Source organism: Aspergillus neoniger (genome assembly GCF_003184625.1).
Source record: "Aspergillus neoniger CBS 115656 unplaced genomic scaffold BO87scaffold_1, whole genome shotgun sequence".
In the NCBI taxonomy this organism is placed as follows: Eukaryota; Fungi; Ascomycota; class Eurotiomycetes; order Eurotiales; family Aspergillaceae; genus Aspergillus; species Aspergillus neoniger.
In genome coordinates, this window is record NW_020291129.1 from 1,336,416 (window position 1) to 1,354,804 (window position 18,389).

General features: G+C 52.4%; 5 protein-coding genes across 5 annotated transcripts; 4 read left to right on the forward strand and 1 right to left on the reverse strand.

The window, feature by feature from the left end:
- Nucleotides 1-193: 193 nt before the first annotated feature.
- BO87DRAFT_392550 (uncharacterized protein) lies at nt 194-8,650 on the forward strand (the record flags this gene model as incomplete). Its single annotated transcript, XM_025625012.1, has 5 exons — nt 194-389; nt 458-1,768; nt 6,050-6,921; nt 6,975-8,515; nt 8,569-8,650. The coding sequence occupies 5 exons, from the start codon at nt 194-196 to the stop codon at nt 8,648-8,650; spliced, it is 4,002 nt and encodes a 1,333-aa protein (XP_025485408.1).
- A 334-nt stretch (nt 8,651-8,984) lies between these two features.
- Nucleotides 8,985-10,022, forward strand: BO87DRAFT_432610 (Apq12 family protein; the record flags this gene model as incomplete). The annotated part of the gene is made up of 1 exon (XM_025627626.1): nt 8,985-10,022. Exon 1 carries the CDS (start codon nt 9,378-9,380, stop codon nt 10,020-10,022), a length of 645 nt encoding a protein of 214 aa, XP_025485409.1. The 5' UTR covers nt 8,985-9,377.
- A 946-nt stretch (nt 10,023-10,968) lies between these two features.
- On the reverse strand, nt 10,969-12,382 carry BO87DRAFT_9936 (putative signal sequence-binding GTPase GPN3). Its single transcript, XM_025629721.1, has one exon. The coding sequence runs from the start codon at nt 11,991-11,993 to the stop codon at nt 11,115-11,117; it is 879 nt and encodes a 292-aa protein (XP_025485410.1). The 5' UTR covers nt 11,994-12,382; the 3' UTR covers nt 10,969-11,114.
- Nucleotides 12,383-12,539: 157 nt separating this feature from the next.
- On the forward strand, nt 12,540-14,616 carry BO87DRAFT_372066 (S-adenosylmethionine synthetase). Its single transcript, XM_025622198.1, has 4 exons — nt 12,540-12,780; nt 12,845-12,902; nt 13,042-13,069; nt 13,143-14,616. Exons 1-4 carry the CDS (start codon nt 12,704-12,706, stop codon nt 14,141-14,143), a joined length of 1,164 nt encoding a protein of 387 aa, XP_025485411.1. The 5' UTR covers nt 12,540-12,703; the 3' UTR covers nt 14,144-14,616.
- Nucleotides 14,483-18,217, forward strand: BO87DRAFT_381947 (uncharacterized protein; the record flags this gene model as incomplete). The annotated part of the gene is made up of 6 exons (XM_025624582.1): nt 14,483-14,485; nt 14,646-14,710; nt 14,811-15,030; nt 15,125-15,385; nt 15,452-16,159; nt 16,217-18,217. The coding sequence occupies 6 exons, from the start codon at nt 14,483-14,485 to the stop codon at nt 18,215-18,217; spliced, it is 3,258 nt and encodes a 1,085-aa protein (XP_025485412.1).
- Nucleotides 18,218-18,389: the final 172 nt, after the last annotated feature.

Here is an 18,389-nt window from a genome sequence, read left to right on the forward strand (position 1 = left end):
CTTCTCCGCACAGAAATTGACAACGTTCATCGACAGTTGGTGACACCTATTCCCCCACCTTGTCACTCTTATCAGCTGCGGAGAAGTAACCAGCGGACGAAACCCCCCTGAGCCGGGGAAGAGCCGAAGACTCCGCAGAGGGAAAAAAGCAATCAGCAACATTTTCTGCGATCCCCTCATCTCCGCTAACTCCATGTCTCGATCTTTCAATGGGTGCAAACGATGTAAAGCCCGACGGCAGAAATGCGATGAGCAGCGTCCCAGTTGTGGTCGCTGCATGACGGCTGGCACGCAATGTCGATATGCGATGCAGCTGCAGTGGGGGGGCCGAGCCTTTTCGCGCTCACGGTTTGGGGCTTGCGTGGGACCGGGAGGCATGCAAAAACTTGGTGGGTGAATACCATCTAGCCTGTGGTATACCTGGATATACTGGTCTAACTTGAATACTTGCAATCAGAGTACTCCCCTGGCGAATTCATCTACACCACAAAAGCTGCGGCTGCTCTTTCTCCGGGCACAATCGCAACATCTCCGTCTACCCAACCCACGAACACCACCTTAGTCCGCCATATTGATCCCTTCGCCTCCCTCTCTACCGACCAGAAATCCCTCCTCCATCACTTCCTCAACGATGCCTCTCAGATCACGGCTTGCCACTCCGGCATGCAGCGCGATATCTGCAAGATGCTCGTCCCCATGGCGCTTCAGACCCCGTCCCTCCTCTACGCAACCATGGCCCTCTCCGCTATCCACCTTCAAGCCCTCCACAATCAATCCGAGAACGTCAAGTCCGCACCCGAAATCGCACGCTTCATGGCCCTCAGCTTAGAACATTTCAGAACGGAACTACAAAATCCCGCGAGCAGGGGATCGGATGCGCTGCTCGCAACTGCCCGAACGCTCTGTCTCGCAGAGATACACTCCGGTGCAATCCACCCCAATTCCTGGCGCGCACATATCGAAGGTGCCCGGGCTCTGATGGAGGCATCAGATCAGAGCGGGGCGCTGTCGCCCAAATCGCCAGAAGGGTTCAGGCGGTATCTGGATAGATGGTATCGGTCAATCGTGTCGCTGACTGCGTTGACGGGGAATGGGCCGCCCATCGGTGAAGCTACAGATCAGCTGGTCTCCATTGGGCCAAATCAGTCGGCGTCGCCGGATTACTTGGATGATTACTGGGGGTTTACGGTAAATTTGGCCACGATCTTCCGAAGGATTGGGGCCGTCGCTTGGCGGGAGCATCAGAGTCGGGGGCAGGAAGGCGATGAGAATTCTGTCCAAGGGAACGAGGTCAGCGTACACAATGAAGCTGCAGCGCTGGAGTCGTCGCTCCGTCATCTCATGGAACAAGATGTGGCTTCGCAGCCCGCGTTCTACCCGGGCGTCGTGGAGGGTCTTTCTGCGGAATGTATCCAGCAGCTCATGCTCTGTAACGAGGCCTTTCAACTCAGTGCTCTCATTCAGATCCATCGTCGACTACGAAAAACACCAGCGTCTGCACCTGTGGTGCAGGAGTCCGTCAAGAGGATCCTCGAATGCACGGCTCAGATCGGGCCGTCTCCGGGGCTGAGTCCGTGGGTAATGCTGACTACCCCGCTATTCATCGCTGGGTGTGAGGCGCGCGGAGAAGATCGCGAGCAAGTGCGGCGGCTACTGTCTTCGCTGCATGATACGATTCGAGTACCAAATGTGTTGCAGTCATTGAAATTCCTGGAACAGTATTGGGCGAACCAAATTGACGAAAACGAGGGATGGAGTCAATATCTCGGTATGTACTATTCCTTTATTTGCGGTGATGATAATACTGACAAAATCTTCAGATCGGATGAGATTCGATTTTATCCCATATTAGACTTGGGATGCAATCTGAACGAGGATATGTTTATGTGTGTTATGCGAGCATCGGTCTGGTTGAATACTAAGTGGCATGCAATGTTTTCGATTCTGCGAAAAGCTGAAAAGCATTACGAGCCAGGAGCAATGAGCTTTTACGTGTACAAGGCGTCGGTTGATATATTGATTCGAGTCAGCTATGTTTAGCGATGAGTTAAGGCGTCGATACTTGAATTCAAATTATTAGATATACGCAGAAACACCCATTTGAATAAAATCTCAACAATACTCACTATCTAGGGAGTCTCTTGGAACTTCCGGTGGATATACCCTACATACCCAGTGTATCAAATAAACAAAGCTACTTCCAGTAGTAGAAGTAGCTGACCACGGATATGAAACCGAACCGAGCCCCATAATCAAACTACTAACCACCCAACCACCCGAACCTACTGCTACTGCTACTAACATCCTGAATCACCGACCACTTAACAAACATTACTATGGTATATACTGCATCATGTTTCCCAAAATAGAACCGGAATACTGCAGCACTACTGCACGTTTGACACCACCTGAACCAAGGAAAAGAAAAAAGAAAGGAGCGCAGAAATAAGGGTCTACATACGGGAGTAGTAAGGGGGCCGGAGGGGGGCCGGAGGGGGGCCGGGGGAAGCTACCCCTGCAGCCCTGTATTTATGCTATTACTACTATCTATCCTTCCCTGTCTTTTTTAGGTAGTAGTTAGATAGTGCCCTGCCGGACCATGAAGTGCAAGCTAAGACATGATTTGCATGGGATGGCGCCACTTTGAGTTATGAGATATGAGGGAGGGATAAATATAGAAGCAGGAGAATTTCTTTCGTGAAATATGTAGTTATATTCCATTGTTTTATTTCTGAACTTGATGATAATGACGGAGTGGTGTCAATCACAATGGAAGTTGTTGTGTTGTGTTGGCTTAGAGTTTGGGAGGGGGTTTCGCCCCCTTGCTGATTGGTGTAGTTGGGGGAGGAATTATTATACTTTTTTGTTTTTTATGTGTTCTTAAAATTGGGGAGAATAATAGAAACAGAGTTTGGTAGGAAGAATGGATAGTATGGTATAGAAATATTTTATATATGAGTGTCTCATTAGCAAATATATTTAGGTAGTAGTCTAGTACTTAGTAGATATTTCTCTCGGAGGAGAATACCCAGAAGAGATGGGATAGACAAAGAAACACGTACTGAACCTACAAATTACCTTAGCATCCGCGTACTGTAGGATAATGAGCCATTTAATTTATGTAGACACGGCAGAACTCATCAATCTAGTTAGCTAAGTAATAGTTATTATGGACCTCCACTGCCCGTTAGCACTACTAGTCGGGATGATCCATAATAATAACCCTTCCCCCCCCAAGGGTTGTTAACCGTGGTCAGACCATCTCCTATCACGTTTAATGTCATAATAGAATAAAATGAGCGTAAAAAATAGTAGCCAGATAATAATAATACTACTATATAGTAACCCTAAACTATTGCAGCCAACCGTCGACGATCAAAGGTCTAGAATAAGCCTCAATAGTTATCTATCGGTTGGCAGTTGTTTCACGTCGCAAAAAAGATAGTAACTATATTTAGTAATTGGGATTCTGGACTGGTCGTGTGTCAGTTTCTAACTGATGTAGGAGGGAGGGAAAATAAAATGTTGGTTCGGAACGGATACGTAGTACATACTATCAATCAAGCGAGTTCAAGCCGGGCGCTTACAACTTATGACTACTAAGTTACTAACAGCCCCATTGCCATGGCCCCCTCCCCCCTAAGGCTATACAGTTGCAGACGGGAGTCTCACTTTTCTACCACGGTTCAGGTCTCAAACCCAATCACATCGCCAGTCATCACATGCAGGAGATCCGCAAAAAGTGGAGATCTGTGCACTGAAAGAGAGTGTAGTGTGTGTGTGACGATGTCTGCGTCTGCAAGCTGCACTCTGCATTGACAGTCTCCTGAATCTATCTACTGTGCAGCAGAGGGTGACGACTACTTCTGTACTGTGCAGTAAATAGATGGTTTGGTAGTGGAACTAGTTCGGGTCATAACTGCTCGGGTGCAGGACGCACCGGCCACTAGGCTAGTTAGTACGTAGTAGAAGTAAGTAGTAGAGTAAGAGATTTTTTGCTCTCTCTCTGTCGGGAGAGGGAGAGGTTGGGGGCCAGCCGATATGCTGACTATAGGGCCGGCCACATTATTTGTTTTGCAATTTTGTTTGTGCTATTTTCAGTATCCAAGCCTCCTTGTTGGTGAAACAAACAGTATGTCAGCATATCTTTGAGGGTGGTTTCTGAAAATGGATCTTGGTTGTTCTTTGACCTTGTTTGTGGTTGTGGTTGATGCTGCAACCATGGGTTGGGTGGACTATGGGAAAGTCAGTAAACTGCTCTCTCTAATCTACCCCTGACTAGACCTGCGGTCTTCCGACTACCGTGATATCGAGTGGGGCTGGACTCCGATCGGCCGTCTGGACTGGAGGCGAGCTGGTCTCGGGATGGCAGAGAATACTAGAGATAACTTGAAGATGGAGAGAAAAATGTGTAAAGAAATATGGGAGGAGCTGTAGGAATGTTGACTTCAACCTGGTGAGAATTAACCAGCAATGCCCTCTGAATAGTGAGAACTTGGGTGTCCACAACCAACTACTTTGTATCTACCAACTAACTAAAGATTCAGCGGATTATTATTATGGATTATTCCTGTAACTGAGTAGTTAGTAGTAGAGCAAATCCCCACCAATTCGGGAATTAGTTTTGTCGGCACCAATCAGCAATTGGCTTGAAGCTATGGTCAATCTCACGATCCTCTCTCCGAAGCCTTTCTTTCTCTCTTTCTCTCTCTCTCTCTCTCTCTCTTCCTCTCTCCGCCCCTTTCAATCCGCCCTCCTTTTTTCTTTTTCTTTTTTTTTTTTCTCCCCTTCGCCCTTGTCGCCCCGATCTTCCCTCTAAACCAACTGAAACTAACCCATTCAGAAACAGACTGCGTGTAATCCATGTGTGCATGTCTACTTTTGTGATGGACTGATTGATCCAGCTAGATTGGGATTGTCTGAACTTTACTTACTGGACTATCTACTTACTTCCCTCTCCCGTCCAATGGGTCCGTTCCATCCACTATTATTCCCCTGAACGTCTTGTCAAACCTGCCTCTCCTCCCATTGAATGATTATTGCCCCGTGCCAAAACTAAACGCCTCCTGCCCTCGTCACCATGAGGGTGCGTCGATCCTGAACCCATTGACCAACGATTGTTTCTGATCTTCCCTCCTCTCTGTGTCTTTCACCCCCCCTTCCCTTCCCGTCTTTACCTGTTCTTGTCAATTGTCCCGGGTTTGGCGCTCAACCTTGCCAATTAGAGTGTCTCCTCCCTCATGGCCCCAGGCTGGACTTCTCCGCCTGCCTCGGGCGCTTTATCCTCAAGCCCAAACCATAATCATCTCCATTCCTTGTCCCAGACTTATCATCAGTTGTCTCCATCTCCTGTGTTTGATGACCCCGGCGCTTGGCCAAGTCCTCCTCCTCCTCCTCCTCCTCCTCCTCCTCCTCCTCATCCTCGTCCTCCCTCCTCTGCTTCCTCCTCTACCTCCGCTGCCGCCGCCGCCGCTGCTGGTCCTGTCACCTCTCCTTCTTCCCATTTGCCGCCCTCTACTACCTCTCTGGCCTCTCCCCCTCCTTCGGCCACCCTTGTGCGCAGGAAACCACTTCCCCAGGATGCTGTGATCCTGTCGCGCCAATCCAGGCCTCCTTCCTCGCCCCTGCTACCCTCCTCCCCCCCGGGCGACTCGCCTGCAGATCCGCTGTCACTCCCTGTCTCTTCCTCTCCTCTCGCTGCCGGCCATCATAACTTGGCCTACTCCCCTGCTTCAACCTATTCCTTCTCCGGTTCCGTGTATGAAGTTGACGGCCAGGAGGACGACGACTCCCTTCATTCGGTTCCAAGGAACCTGGACAGGTATGACAGCCGTTGCCCCCTGCCCGTGCTCTCTTCCCCTCACCTTCTCCCCCTGCTCCCCTCACTCTGGTGCTTGCGGTCCTTGCAATCTCACGCTACTTCTGCAGCCGGGAGAAGGCCTTTCCATGTCCACTTTTCCCTTCAGACGTGGCAAGACTAATCTCGGACTTTTTCTACTCTTCTCCAGATCTCCCCGTGGTGGTCCGTCCGCGTCCCATCTACGTATAGATACCTCCGCAGCCTACGTGGACGACGACGAGGAGAGCAGCAACGTCAATACCCACAACCCCAGATACTCCTCTCAATTCTCGAATGGGACGTCCCTACACAGCCGTCTTGTGAGCGAGCCATTCGTTCCCATCCTCAAATCGCCGGCATTCCTCCCCAAGCGCCCCACGACCATGGCCTTGCACCTTCCCTCACGCCGTCCTCCACCGCTACATATCGATTCCCCCAGCCGGTCCTCGTCCGGTGACTCCAAACAGCCGAAAACACCGGCAAACAAGATCAGTTCTTTTTTTGGGTGGCGCGCTACAACATCTTCCCCCGGCGCGGAATCCTCTAGTACCGAGATCTCCGAGACCGGTCGTTCCCCGGTGCCTTCCCCGATGCCTGCCTCCCTCCACAGCGCGTCCTTCTCCATAACACCGTCCACCACGGTGCCCTTCGACCCCTCCAAGCCGCAAGTGCCTCTCCCGCAGCGAAATCCGTCTCTGAGCAGTGGAAGTATCCTGGACTCCAGGGCGACGACGCTGGTGACCGAGCTTGAGAATGAACTGCGGGAGATCAGCTCAGAGCTGGCCGGGTCCATCCGGCGGGAGATGGAGTTGGAGGATTTGGTGGAGAGATTGCAGTCAGATATGCCCTTAGATACCCCCAATCGCCGGACCAGCGATTACTTCTCCGATTCGGGCAGCAGCTCCATCCGCTACGCGTTTGAGTCGGGTGGTCGGGTCGAAGATATTGAAAAGTACAAACGCACTGCAGAGCAGGAGCGGGCTCAGATCAAGGTGGATCTGGGTCAAAAGTTGCAAGAAGAGCGCAGTCGCCGGGCAGCCTCGGAAGCACACGTCCAGATACTAGAGTCCCAAGTCCAGCAGGTATGACTTCCATCAGCACAGAGAACTTGAACTCCAAGACTAACACACATTAGCTGCGACGGGAGAGAGTAGACCTCTCGGACCTGTCCTCCCGGACAAGGGAGCTCGAAGCCGCATTAGATGATACCCGTAGGAAGCTGGCCGAAGAGCGCCAAATCAAGGATAATTTTGAAGACTTGTTGACCGCCATGAGAGTAGAACTCGAACAGTTGCGAAACGAACGGGATCATATGCGTGACACTGTTATCCCTCAATTGCAACAAGGCAGTCAACCTGCCGCGCCTCCATCCGATCCGTCGGAAGTCCAGCGGTTGATGGAGGAAATCGAAGCGCTGAAGATCGAAAACGCCTCTCTCGCCCAGCTGCAAGGCAGTCGATTCGCTTCAATTGCCGAAGAAGATGGCATGCCCACTGCCAGAAACGTCGGATTGGGACTGTCGCGGTCGAATTCGTTGGCGCGCGTGCGCACTAAGCCGTCGCCCGGTCTCTCCCGCTCCAGTTCTTTGTCGCGCTCGAATTCCGTATCCGCCAAGGAGCGCAATGAGTCTCCCCGCGAGAACCTGGCGGATAGAATCGAGGATGTTGAGGCGCAGCGCGATGCGCTTCACCAGTCTCTTCGGCGTCTGCTTGATCGCCAGGCTCACGATGCCCGTGAGTACGAGAAGCGGCTTCAGCTCATGGAGATGGAGATTGCGCGCGCACAGCAAGTGGGTTCTCCGCGCAAGCTGGGCTATGAGCGCGAAGTGCGTAACTTGCGCGAAGAAGTAAACGACCTTCGGCAGCGTGCCGAGGAAGCTCTGGAACAGAAGTGGCAGTGCGAAAAAGGATTGGCAGGTCTGAAGATGGACCTGGACCGGGCTGAACAGGAGACCACCTCCCTGCGCGTAATACTCCAGGAGCACGACATCACCGTTCCTGAAGACCTCGAATGTGATCGGGATGGATTCGCCGAGGTCCTCGCAACCTCTTCGTCCCTGGAGTCCGCTTACAGGCAACTTCAGGCGGATCGGGAAATCGCCGAAGCCAGCGCGGCCCAGTCGCCCCTCGCCGAGCAAAACTCACTCGTGGAGTCGGTCAACCGGACCGACGTGCTTGCGCAGCATGTGCAACAGCAGCTTGCCAGCAACAATGCCCTGCGAAGCCGTCTGGCCGAGGCCATTGGCAAGGGTGAAAAGGAGCAGCAGCTGTCAGCCGCTCGTATCAATGAGATGCAGGCCCGTCTCAAGGAGATGGAGGACATCCTGCTGATGGCGCAGCAGTACTCCGAGGACGAAATGACGCGCCACGAAGAAGAAGTGCGCGCTCTTGAGGAGAACCACAACGCGCAACTGAAGCGCATGAAGAACGGCGCTCGCAGCCCTGCGGCCTTGTCGCCCATGCCTCCGACCACGCCCTTTGGCTCACGGTCTCCTCGTCTGGACTTGACAACCAGTGGTAGGGGTATTGCTTTGGATCAGGCTATCCAATCGGAAACGCTGGAACGGCGGGTGAAGGAGCTGGAGAAGCTCCTTCGCGACGCTGATTCGGAGATGGAAGAAGTTGTGAGCCGGATGAACCGGGCGCAAATAGAAGTCGCGGAACTTCAGTCTGATCGGTAAGTCATGAGAGACGGGTTACCTTGGAATAATTGCTAACAAACTGCAACAGGGACGATGCACTCCGCCAGACCCGCAAACTTCAGGCCGAAATCATGGCCCAACGCGAGACGTTCAGGACTCTGATGGCTTGAACGACGGCATATTAGATTTTTCTCGTTTCTTCGCTGTATAAAATAATCACATGGGAGGTGTCTTGGCGTCGACACTCTAGCGTGTGACATGTTTTGGAAGCACCTATTTGTTTTGGTCGGGTGCAGCGCATACTCCGATGCTTGTATATGGTCAAATGGGGTCCATGGCCAGATGGGCATGTATATATCTCACGATCACGACGTGATTATGTATAATTGCATAGATGTACAGCTGTCAGCTGAGTATGTTGAGATGAACGAAATTCTAGCAGAGTAAAATAAGAATGTGCAAGGAAGAACGAGAAAGTTGACTTATCGCATGCCTGCGAGTTCCGTGATATCACGGGATCCACCCCCGGACTGGCTGCGGTGTTTGCCTGGTTTGGCTTTGCGCTCGGCCGCTAATTGGTCCGCGCATGGCCGCATTGTCTCTGGCGCATCTGGCCGAAGGAAAGTCCCGATTTCTCCTTCATCCATCATCTTCTCTTTGAATCTCCTTTGTTTGGCTTCTTCATTTCGACCATGATACTTTCCACCTTATAAGGCTCTCCGTATATAGCACAAGGTTATTTTCTGCAACCTTATCCACCCGCGATCACCCCACGACAAACCTTCATCGTCCAATCGTCAAGGCATAAAAAGAGAGTGGCCACCTCGCCTACCTCCATACTCTCTTCCTACCAGATTACTATATCTGGTGACAGTGAGCTCCATTAATCAAATCACAATGGACTTTCTCCCAGGTAATACCTCAAACGCAACCACAAATACCTCCTACCCCATCAACACCACCACCACCCTCCCAATCTCCCCAACCAACATCAACATCAACAATACTAACCACCCACTCACCAACCTAACAGACTCCCTCCTCTCCCTAATCCAACAACATCCAACCTTCAAAACCCTCACCTCCACCCCCATCGCCTCCCACCTCGCCTCCCTCCACACTACCTACCTAACCCCCTACATCTCCCACTGCCGCTCCGCCTACCTCGACCCCTACCTCATCCACCCGCTCGCCTCGCTCCTCACCTCCTCCATGCCAATGCCCGACCTCGTCTCCATCTTCATCCTCGCCCTCGTCCTCATCATCTCCCTCAAGATCCTCGACTATGCTCGCCGTCTCGTCATGTTCTGGGTGAATCTTGCCCTGAGGTTGCTGTGGTGGGCGCTCGTGCTGGGTGCTTTGTGGTATGTTTATTCCGTTGGGATCGAGAAGACCGGGAGGGATTTGGGGTGGCTTGTTGGTGTTGCGGGGGGGTTCGTGGATGGGTTTAGGGATGGGGTGGAGGGCGGGAGGGCTGTTACGGGGTCTGGGGGTGTTGGGGGGTATGTGACGGGGACTATGGGTGGGGCGGGGAGGTATTAGAATTGAAAATTGGGTTGTGAGGGGAGAGTCTTAAAAGGATGAGTTGGGTTGAGTTGGAGTTGGGAACTTGGTAATAATCTGGATGGGTTGATGGTCATGCTAGATGGGATTGATTGCATTGGAAGATGAAGAAGGGTGGAATAAGGAATGGAATGACACCGCGGTCCGAGACCGGCCTGGACTGAGCTGGGCTACTACTTACTACGAATAAACGATTGCATGCTGCATGGAATGGATTACATGGCTGGTTTTGGTTCGTTTTGAATGTGAATGTGAATGTGAATTGAGTTTAGTTCAGTTGCCTTGAATTGAGCGGTGTAGAGGTATAGATATGTGGTGCTATGGTATGCTAAGCCATGTATACTGCAAGGATTGAGGAATTTGTTTTTTTCTTGTTGGTGATAAGATAAGACAAGACAGAAGAAACAACTCATATGCTACTTACTTTTCTATTTCTCAATTACTACTTCTGCAGTTGAAAAGCTGTTTACAGAGCTATCGACCAAGTGACACGAAAAAAAGGTGCAGGTGCAGGTTGCATATGATATGACATTATCATTGGTTCGGTTTTAGAGACATCTTAATTGTAGATAATAGTCGTAAGGGGTTGAGTAGATAGTAGTGGTAGTAGTATGTGGTTGGCACAATGCCATAACATAATCCATCTCGTTCCTTCAGCTCACATTCCTGTTTCAGGTGGATCGGTTGGTCGGTCGGACAATTAGATAATTCCCGTCGGTGTTTAAATCGTATCCGAATACGAGAGCACTGCATGCTATCTGCCTTCATTTTGGCCCCCATATCAAATGGGTAGTAGATGCTTATGGCAGAACGGCGACGGGCGTTGGTGGGTTAGTTAGTTGACTTATTGTTGTTGCTGTCGGTGACTCAGCAAGGTAGCGGTTCCACAGCATCCAGGCACGCACAAGCTACCTAGGAAACAACAACAGGAGCTCTATATAACTCGACGGAGTGAAAAGTAGGATGCGCTAGCGCATGCGCCCCCAAATACTGACGCGATGGCGTAATCACGGCGCGCCGGCGGCAGCGGCAGCGGCAGCGCCAACAACGGCTTACGGCATCTCACTCAGCTCAGTCTTCGTAATCGACCTCCTGGGCATCGGAAGGCTCGCGAGGTTCCTGAGCCTCATGGTACTGAATGGCATCGTCGATGTGACTCAGCACCGCGGCAACACTATCTTCATCCTGCACGTCCAGCTTGAGGAACGAGACCATGCTGAAGTCGTCGATGAGCTGCCCGACCGCGCGGTTCAATTGCTGGAACGATCCTCCGCTCAACATTGCGTCCTTGGACGATGGGTCTCCAGTAACCACTGATGACTCCTCATCGTCACCCGCCGAGCCCAGCAAGTTGTTCACATCCACGTTAGTGAACTGCTTCAATTCCTTGCGCGAAACCATGTCCTTGACTTGGTCCATCTTGCTCAGGATATTCACGTGCGGCATTTCTAGCATCAACATGGCCGACATGGCGCTCAGCGTGCCGGCGAAGAACTTGGCCTTGTCCACGACGAACGTGCTCTCAAGGAGATATGCCGCGCAGAGACTGATGTTCAGCGGACCCTGGCGGGATAGGAACTGCACCAGGGAAGGGAGCAGCGGGATGTGTGTGTAGAGCTCGATTTGACCCGGCATGTCGAAGATGATGAGGTATTCTTCGCTGAGAGGGTCGAGGGCCTCGGAGAGGAACTCGAGGTTCTGGAGGAGGAACTCGAAGCAGTAGATGAGCCCGCCATTGGGACCTAGTCCCAGCTCCTCCATCACATCTTCGAGGGTGATCAGCTCGCGGATGTCGAGGTCCGGCTCGTAGTTGAAGGTCTCTGCCGCGGGATCTAGGTTCACGTAGAAACAGCTGCGACGCGTGTTTTGGAGGTGCTGGATAATAGAGCTGCAGAAGGTGGTTTTGCCCGCGCCAGCGGGGCCCATTACTAGGACGCCGTATTTGGACATGCTGACGGCGGCACTTTGAGTTGGTGGGTGCTGATGCTGATGTTGAAGCTAATGGTGGTGGAAAAGGTAGGTATGGCGCGGGGTCGAATGCTGACAAGGAGGTGAGCTAGTTGCTACTAGGTTCGGAGTTGCAGGAAAAATCCAAGGAAATTAACGCAATTCTCCCGTAAGCGAGCCGGAATCCGAAGGGTGATCTGAATCAGGTTGGAGATGGAGTAAAGGTGGGAGAGGGAGGGAGCTTTCGGTAGTTCGCAGAGTAATTCAACCCCGAGTTTGCAGGTTAAAATGAAATTGAAGAAACTCCGAAGGTCCGTCGTCCGTTGAGAGAGACGCCGATTGGCTGATAGCACAATAGAGGGGGATCTCTTCGGTTGGCAAATCAAAATCCGCCGCCGATGCATGTTTTTCTTTTGGGTCCTTTTTTTTTTTTTCAATTCTATTTTACTTTTTTCTGCCTAGTCCGACCGCCGGAAGAGATGGCGCCATCGGAGACACATTAATACGAGATTCCCCTCTCTGCCTCCTTCTTTTCTCTTCTTTCCCCTCCTCCCTTTTCCCTCTTCCCTCCCATTTTCTTACATTTCTCGCTTCTTTAATATCTACTCTATTCCCCCCTCCCTAATCTTTCTCCTCTTCTTCCCTCCTCGTCTCCTCTCTCCTTTCTTCACTTCCCCCCCTATCTCTACATATCCCCACCCCCACTCTTCACAATGGGTAGCGTCGCCAACGGATCTACTTTCCTTTTCACCTCCGAGTCCGTCGGAGAGGGTCACCCCGATAAGATTGCGTATGTCGAACCTCAATTCTACCTGGCGCACTCGGTTCATGTCTTGCTGACAGTTTTTCCACAGTGACCAGGTCTCCGATGCCATCCTCGATGCCTGCCTTGCTGAGGACCCTCTCTCTAAGGTACGGACCCCTCATCGGTTCTATCTGAGTCGGATTTTTCTTGCGCACCCCTTGGCCCCTTGATTGGCCGGCGCTTTTCCAATCCGGCTTGTCCACCTTGCATGTGAATGAATGTCTTGAATTAACATGTTGCCGTTAGGTCGCTTGTGAGACCGCTACCAAGACTGGTAAGTTTTTTTTTTCTCCTTCCCGCCCCACCCATCTAATCTTATCGGGACTGTGCGCTGACCCACGTTACAGGTATGGTGATGGTCTTCGGTGAAATCACCACCCAGGCCAAGCTTGACTACCAGAAGGTCATCCGTGGTGCCATCCAGGACATCGGCTACGATGCCTCCGAGAAGGGTTTCGACTACAAGACCTGCAACGTCTTGGTTGCCATTGAGCAGCAGTCGCCCGATATCGCCCAGGGTCTGCACTACGAGGAGGCCCTTGAGAAGCTCGGTGCTGGTGACCAGGGTATCATGTTCGGTTATGCCACCGATGAGACTCCTGAGCTCCTCCCCCTCACCGTCGTCCTCTCTCACAAGCTCAACAAGGCCATGACTGATGCCCGCAAGAACGGCACCATCCCTTGGCTCCGCCCCGACACCAAGACCCAGGTCACCATCGAGTACGCCCACGACAACGGTGCTGTCAAGCCCCTCCGTGTGGACACCATTGTCATCTCCGCCCAGCACAGCGACGAGGTCTCCACTGAGGAGCTCCGCAAGGTCCTGAAGGAGCAGATCATCAAGTCGGTCATCCCTGCCAACCTCCTGGACGACCGCACCGTCTACCACCTCCAGCCCTCCGGCCGCTTCGTCATCGGTGGTCCCCAGGGTGACGCCGGTCTCACCGGCCGTAAGATCATCGTCGACACCTACGGTGGTTGGGGTGCTCACGGTGGTGGTGCCTTCTCCGGTAAGGACTACTCCAAGGTCGACCGCTCGGCTGCCTACGTTGCTCGTTGGATCGCCAAGTCCCTCATCAACGCTGGCCTTGCCCGCCGTGCCCTCGTCCAGCTCTCCTACGCCATTGGTGTTGCTGAGCCCCTGTCCATCTTCGTCGAGACCTACGGCACCTCCTCTAAGACCTCCGATGAGCTCGTCCAGATCATCCGTGACAACTTTGACCTCCGTCCCGGTGTCATTGTCAAGGAGCTGGATCTGGCCAAGCCCATCTACTTCAAGACCGCCAAGAACGGTCACTTCACCAACCAGGAATTCTCCTGGGAGAAGCCCAAGGCCCTCAAGTTCTAAGCGAGTCGCTCGCAATGACTGTGGACCTGCTTCTCTTCTGAGTCTGTTTCCTTTACGAATGTGATGATTTTGCTTTGTTTTCAACAACTCAAAGCACGAGCATAGACATGTCAAAAAAGCAACTTTTATGTTTGGATGTTTGTTCAACTTTTTGCATGGTCTCTCGGCAAGAGACGGGTTCGGCGAGGATAAATTCAACATGATACCACTTTTTCATATACCTTGGGAGGGTTGTTTCGGCGTTTTCGGGAGCGAAAGTCTTCAACACTGCCTCCTCCGGGCTTAGGACCGATAGGAACTTCGAGTCTTATCTGCGGGGGATGCGTGCCATCCGGCGTGATGGTGCGTGTCCCTGACGCACTGGGGTTCGAATGATGCTCCGACAGGAGTGATATAGATGGCTTGAGAGTGAAATCTCGCCATTTGCTAATCTAAACATTAGCACATAGATTAATGAATGCATATGCATGGAGTAGTATTGTGCCGTGTAACTATCTTGTAGATTGTAGATGGACAAGTGGAGCGATCTGAAGTGTTCCGTGGTCATGTCCGACTTAGGGTTATAGGGTTAGGAGCATACGAGTCTTATCGCGATCGCAAGATCGGGAATACTCCGTATACGTGACTCTGGCCAATAGATAATATTCCGTTAAACTTGTCTATACAGTCCAAATTTCCAGGATTTCATGTCTCAGCAATCCGATGGTCTGCAAATCCCCGTGGGTGGGCACTTAACAAAATCTGCTATACTCGGCAACCCCTCCGCCGCGACGCGTGCCGCCCAGTTCTCCGCCGACGTGACTCGCGTCGCCCACCGCCCCAGGGAGAGAAGGCCTCGACTTACCACTACAACTACTACTTCTGTTCTAGGTTACCCCATGATCAAGGTCCATTGCACATACAAGACAGTCACGCAGCATATTCTCCATACCGACTTGTCGATTCACGAAATGCTGCACTCATAACACATACCCAGGCTAGTTAACATACGCGTCCACCTACACACATCCACCATCCATGGCAACTACCACCACCACCGCAGCAACATCTCCTCCCAGCAGCAATATCCTCGCTCCAATTCCTCTAAATCTCGTCCCGAACCATACCACAAGTACCTCATTATCAACTGCATCCCTCGACAACCATCCGTTCAAGAAGCGCAAGGTCTCGCATTCCGAGAATGTCAATGTCCATAATGACGTCTTTGCGGTTTCTGAGACGCCGCAGATGATAAGTGTTCGCGTATGTATACCACTTCCCCTTATATGGTATAACTCGACGATGTTGCTAACTTAGTACTAATGATAGTCTTATTCCGCATCCCTCGCCGAAGACCAAGACCCCTACCACCATCTCACGCCCATCACTACCCTCTCCCGCAATGCTATTCCCTATTCGTGGATAGATTTTGAGCCGCGCGAACATAAGAACCAGACTCAAGGTCTTCCGGGATGGTGTAATATATTCGTCGGGGATATCCCCGTCCTTGAGAAAGACAATGTGGGGGATACTGTCCTTGCGGTACGGGTTGTCGGGGAGGCAGGAGTATGGGTGGTTGAGCGCGTCAAGAAGGGGGTATATGCGTTGATGAGGCTACGGGGTGTAGGTGAGGGTGAGGTGGTTGTTGCAGCGAAGGCGAGTGCTGGTTCAGCTTTTCCATCCTCGTTCTTGTCTGGTATAGAACGGCGGAGAGAGAGGAAAGAGGTCGGGGAGTGGTGGGAGGTTGCGAGGATTGAGGATCCGCAGCCGGTTGTGCTTGGAAAGAGGGGACGGGGTGCTGCGGACGTGGGGGTTGTTTTTGCACATGTGTTTGAGAGTGATGCCAGGGAGACACAGGATGAGATGTTGCGCAGTGATGAGGGCTCGGAGGGGCCGGTGTTGCTAGGTGTTGGGGAGCAGAGTGGTGATATTGCTGCTACTGCTGCAGAAGAGCAGGATATGGAGGTAACGCAGTCGCCGCAGGAGCTGCTGGATGGGCTGCGAGAGCAGTATCTACAGGCGTTGTATGTGTCGAAGGTGAGTGACTGCGCTTGTGCTCTGAGACGGTGGAGCAATGCTAATAGTTGATGACAGACTTCCGTGGCTTACTTTGCCAAAGGCCCTCTGGCGCGTTGTCGCGCGGCATTCCAGTCCTCGGACAATGAGTCTGGGAAACCAGCCCAATTGGTCGAGTTCTACAGAGAGGCTATTCTTACGGCAAAGAGAATGGATCACAAGTATCGTGAGACTCTGCCGACTACGGTTCAAGATCTGCTGCTGAGTGTTTCCGATGATGAGGCTGCGCCGCCGAAGCGGAAGCGCAGGAGCACCAAGAAGAAACTTGGCAAGAATGGGCTGTATCCGGAGGAGAGTGACTTGATTCGCAAGTGGTGGCGCGATCGTGCACTTAATGATCAAGGGCTTCCGTCCGAGATGTCCAGGGATGCAGAATCGAAGAAGCATATTGCGGACTTGCGGTTGCGCGAAACGCAACTGCAGATTCTCTTGATTCTTGAGACTATGGCTTTGGAGGCGATCATCGCGGATGAGAAGAAGCGTGAGGGTAATGGCGAGGGCGCAGACAAGCCTACGAAAACCGCCAAAGGCAAAAAACCCCAGGACCTGAATGTCATGCTTGAGCTCCACCTCGACCGACTGTGCATCTGGCATGCCGTTAGCTTCGAGGAGACAGTGATCCCGGACTCGGCCAAGACCAACCATTTATCTGGGAAGAAGGTTGAAAGTGATGCTGTCCGCGATTTCTGCACGGAAGTCATTGTCCCGTTCTACGCATCTCGTCTGCCGGACAAGTGCAAGCTGATTACTCGCAAACTTGGCGTCTCAACTGCAATTTCGCCTTTCACGAAGCAGGCTCAGACGAAGAAGACGCCCCGAGAACCAGGAACGCCTGTTGAGCGACAGCACGCACAGAAGTCCCGTCGCCGCGCATTCCAGCGCGTGTTGACAGACCAGGCACCGTCTCAAACCCGACAGCCCCCATCACTCAGTCGGTCTAACACCACCCCGGCGCCGACTGAAAGCCGACGAGAGTCTCTGGATCCTCTACTCCCCACTGTCAGTGCCAACGTGCGCGGCGGAATCCAAAAAGCCAAGCGCGTGGAGAATCGCGAAGTGGATCTCAACGCCGTTGCGCGCCAGCATGAGACTAAACTCAAGAAGATGCAGATGCTCGTGGACCAGAAGAAAGAGCTCGACGCAGCCATTCATGCTTTGCGCAAACCCAACCGCGAGCTCGTAGCCAAAGATATCGCCGAAGATGCCAGCAAACGTCTGTCCACCGGCGGCGGCAGCTCACGCAAGCCCAAGAACCCAGTGCGCAACCCTTACGGCCAAGGCGTGCAGGTGGCTGCCACGCCCAAAGGCAGTCGCAAGAAAGACGCCATGGCAGACATGCCTCCTCTTCCAAAGAGTCTCTCCCAACCAGCCCTCATACCCCAGGGATCTTCATCTTCCTCCCCATTCACAAGCGAGCCACAAATTGTTCCCGGCTCTAATATCCGACCCTCAAATTCAGGGCTCTTCCGATCTGCCGACGACGGGGCGATCCAGGAAACGCCCACGCGTCGACCAACCCAGCCTCTATCGTCAGCTGATATCAGCGCATCGCCGAAGAGAAAAATCTCAGGACCCCTTTTCCGCGTCCCCAGCAAGTCGGCCCCGGCCCCAACTTCAGTCCCTGCCCCTGTTCCTCCTGCCTTTCGGGCCACTGAAAAGGGCCCAACCACGCCGATCGCAGCCCGACACGTGGACGCCTTCATGCCCCGAGTCAAGTCCATCGGCTCAAGCAAGCCGTCCATGATCGTGGAAACGCCTCAGAAACCGGCCATGGCCCCTGCTCTTTCGATTCCTTCTGCTCCTACAGCCACTGAGCCGGCGGCAGTGGCAGGGACACCTGTGAAGGCCACGACCACAATTACTACCACCCCGGCTAAGGCCAATGTCTTTGCTACGCCTGTGAAGGGTGCAAGTGCCGCCCGATTAGCCGTGCCGACTGCTGCTCCGACTGTGCCTGTGACGCCGGAGAAGTCAATCTACGCACAATTGGGGTGGGATGATGATGATGACTTTGCATAGTGGCGTTTTACATTTTTTTCTTCTTTTTGATTGTTAAGTATGGGTTAGCGGGCGTTTGCAAATTAATTAGTAGTTAGAACATAAATACCCAGAGTTGGAATTGAATGATGGTTAGAACATATGCATGCAAACAAACTAAAATAGGATCATAGTATACTCAGAATCCGCAATT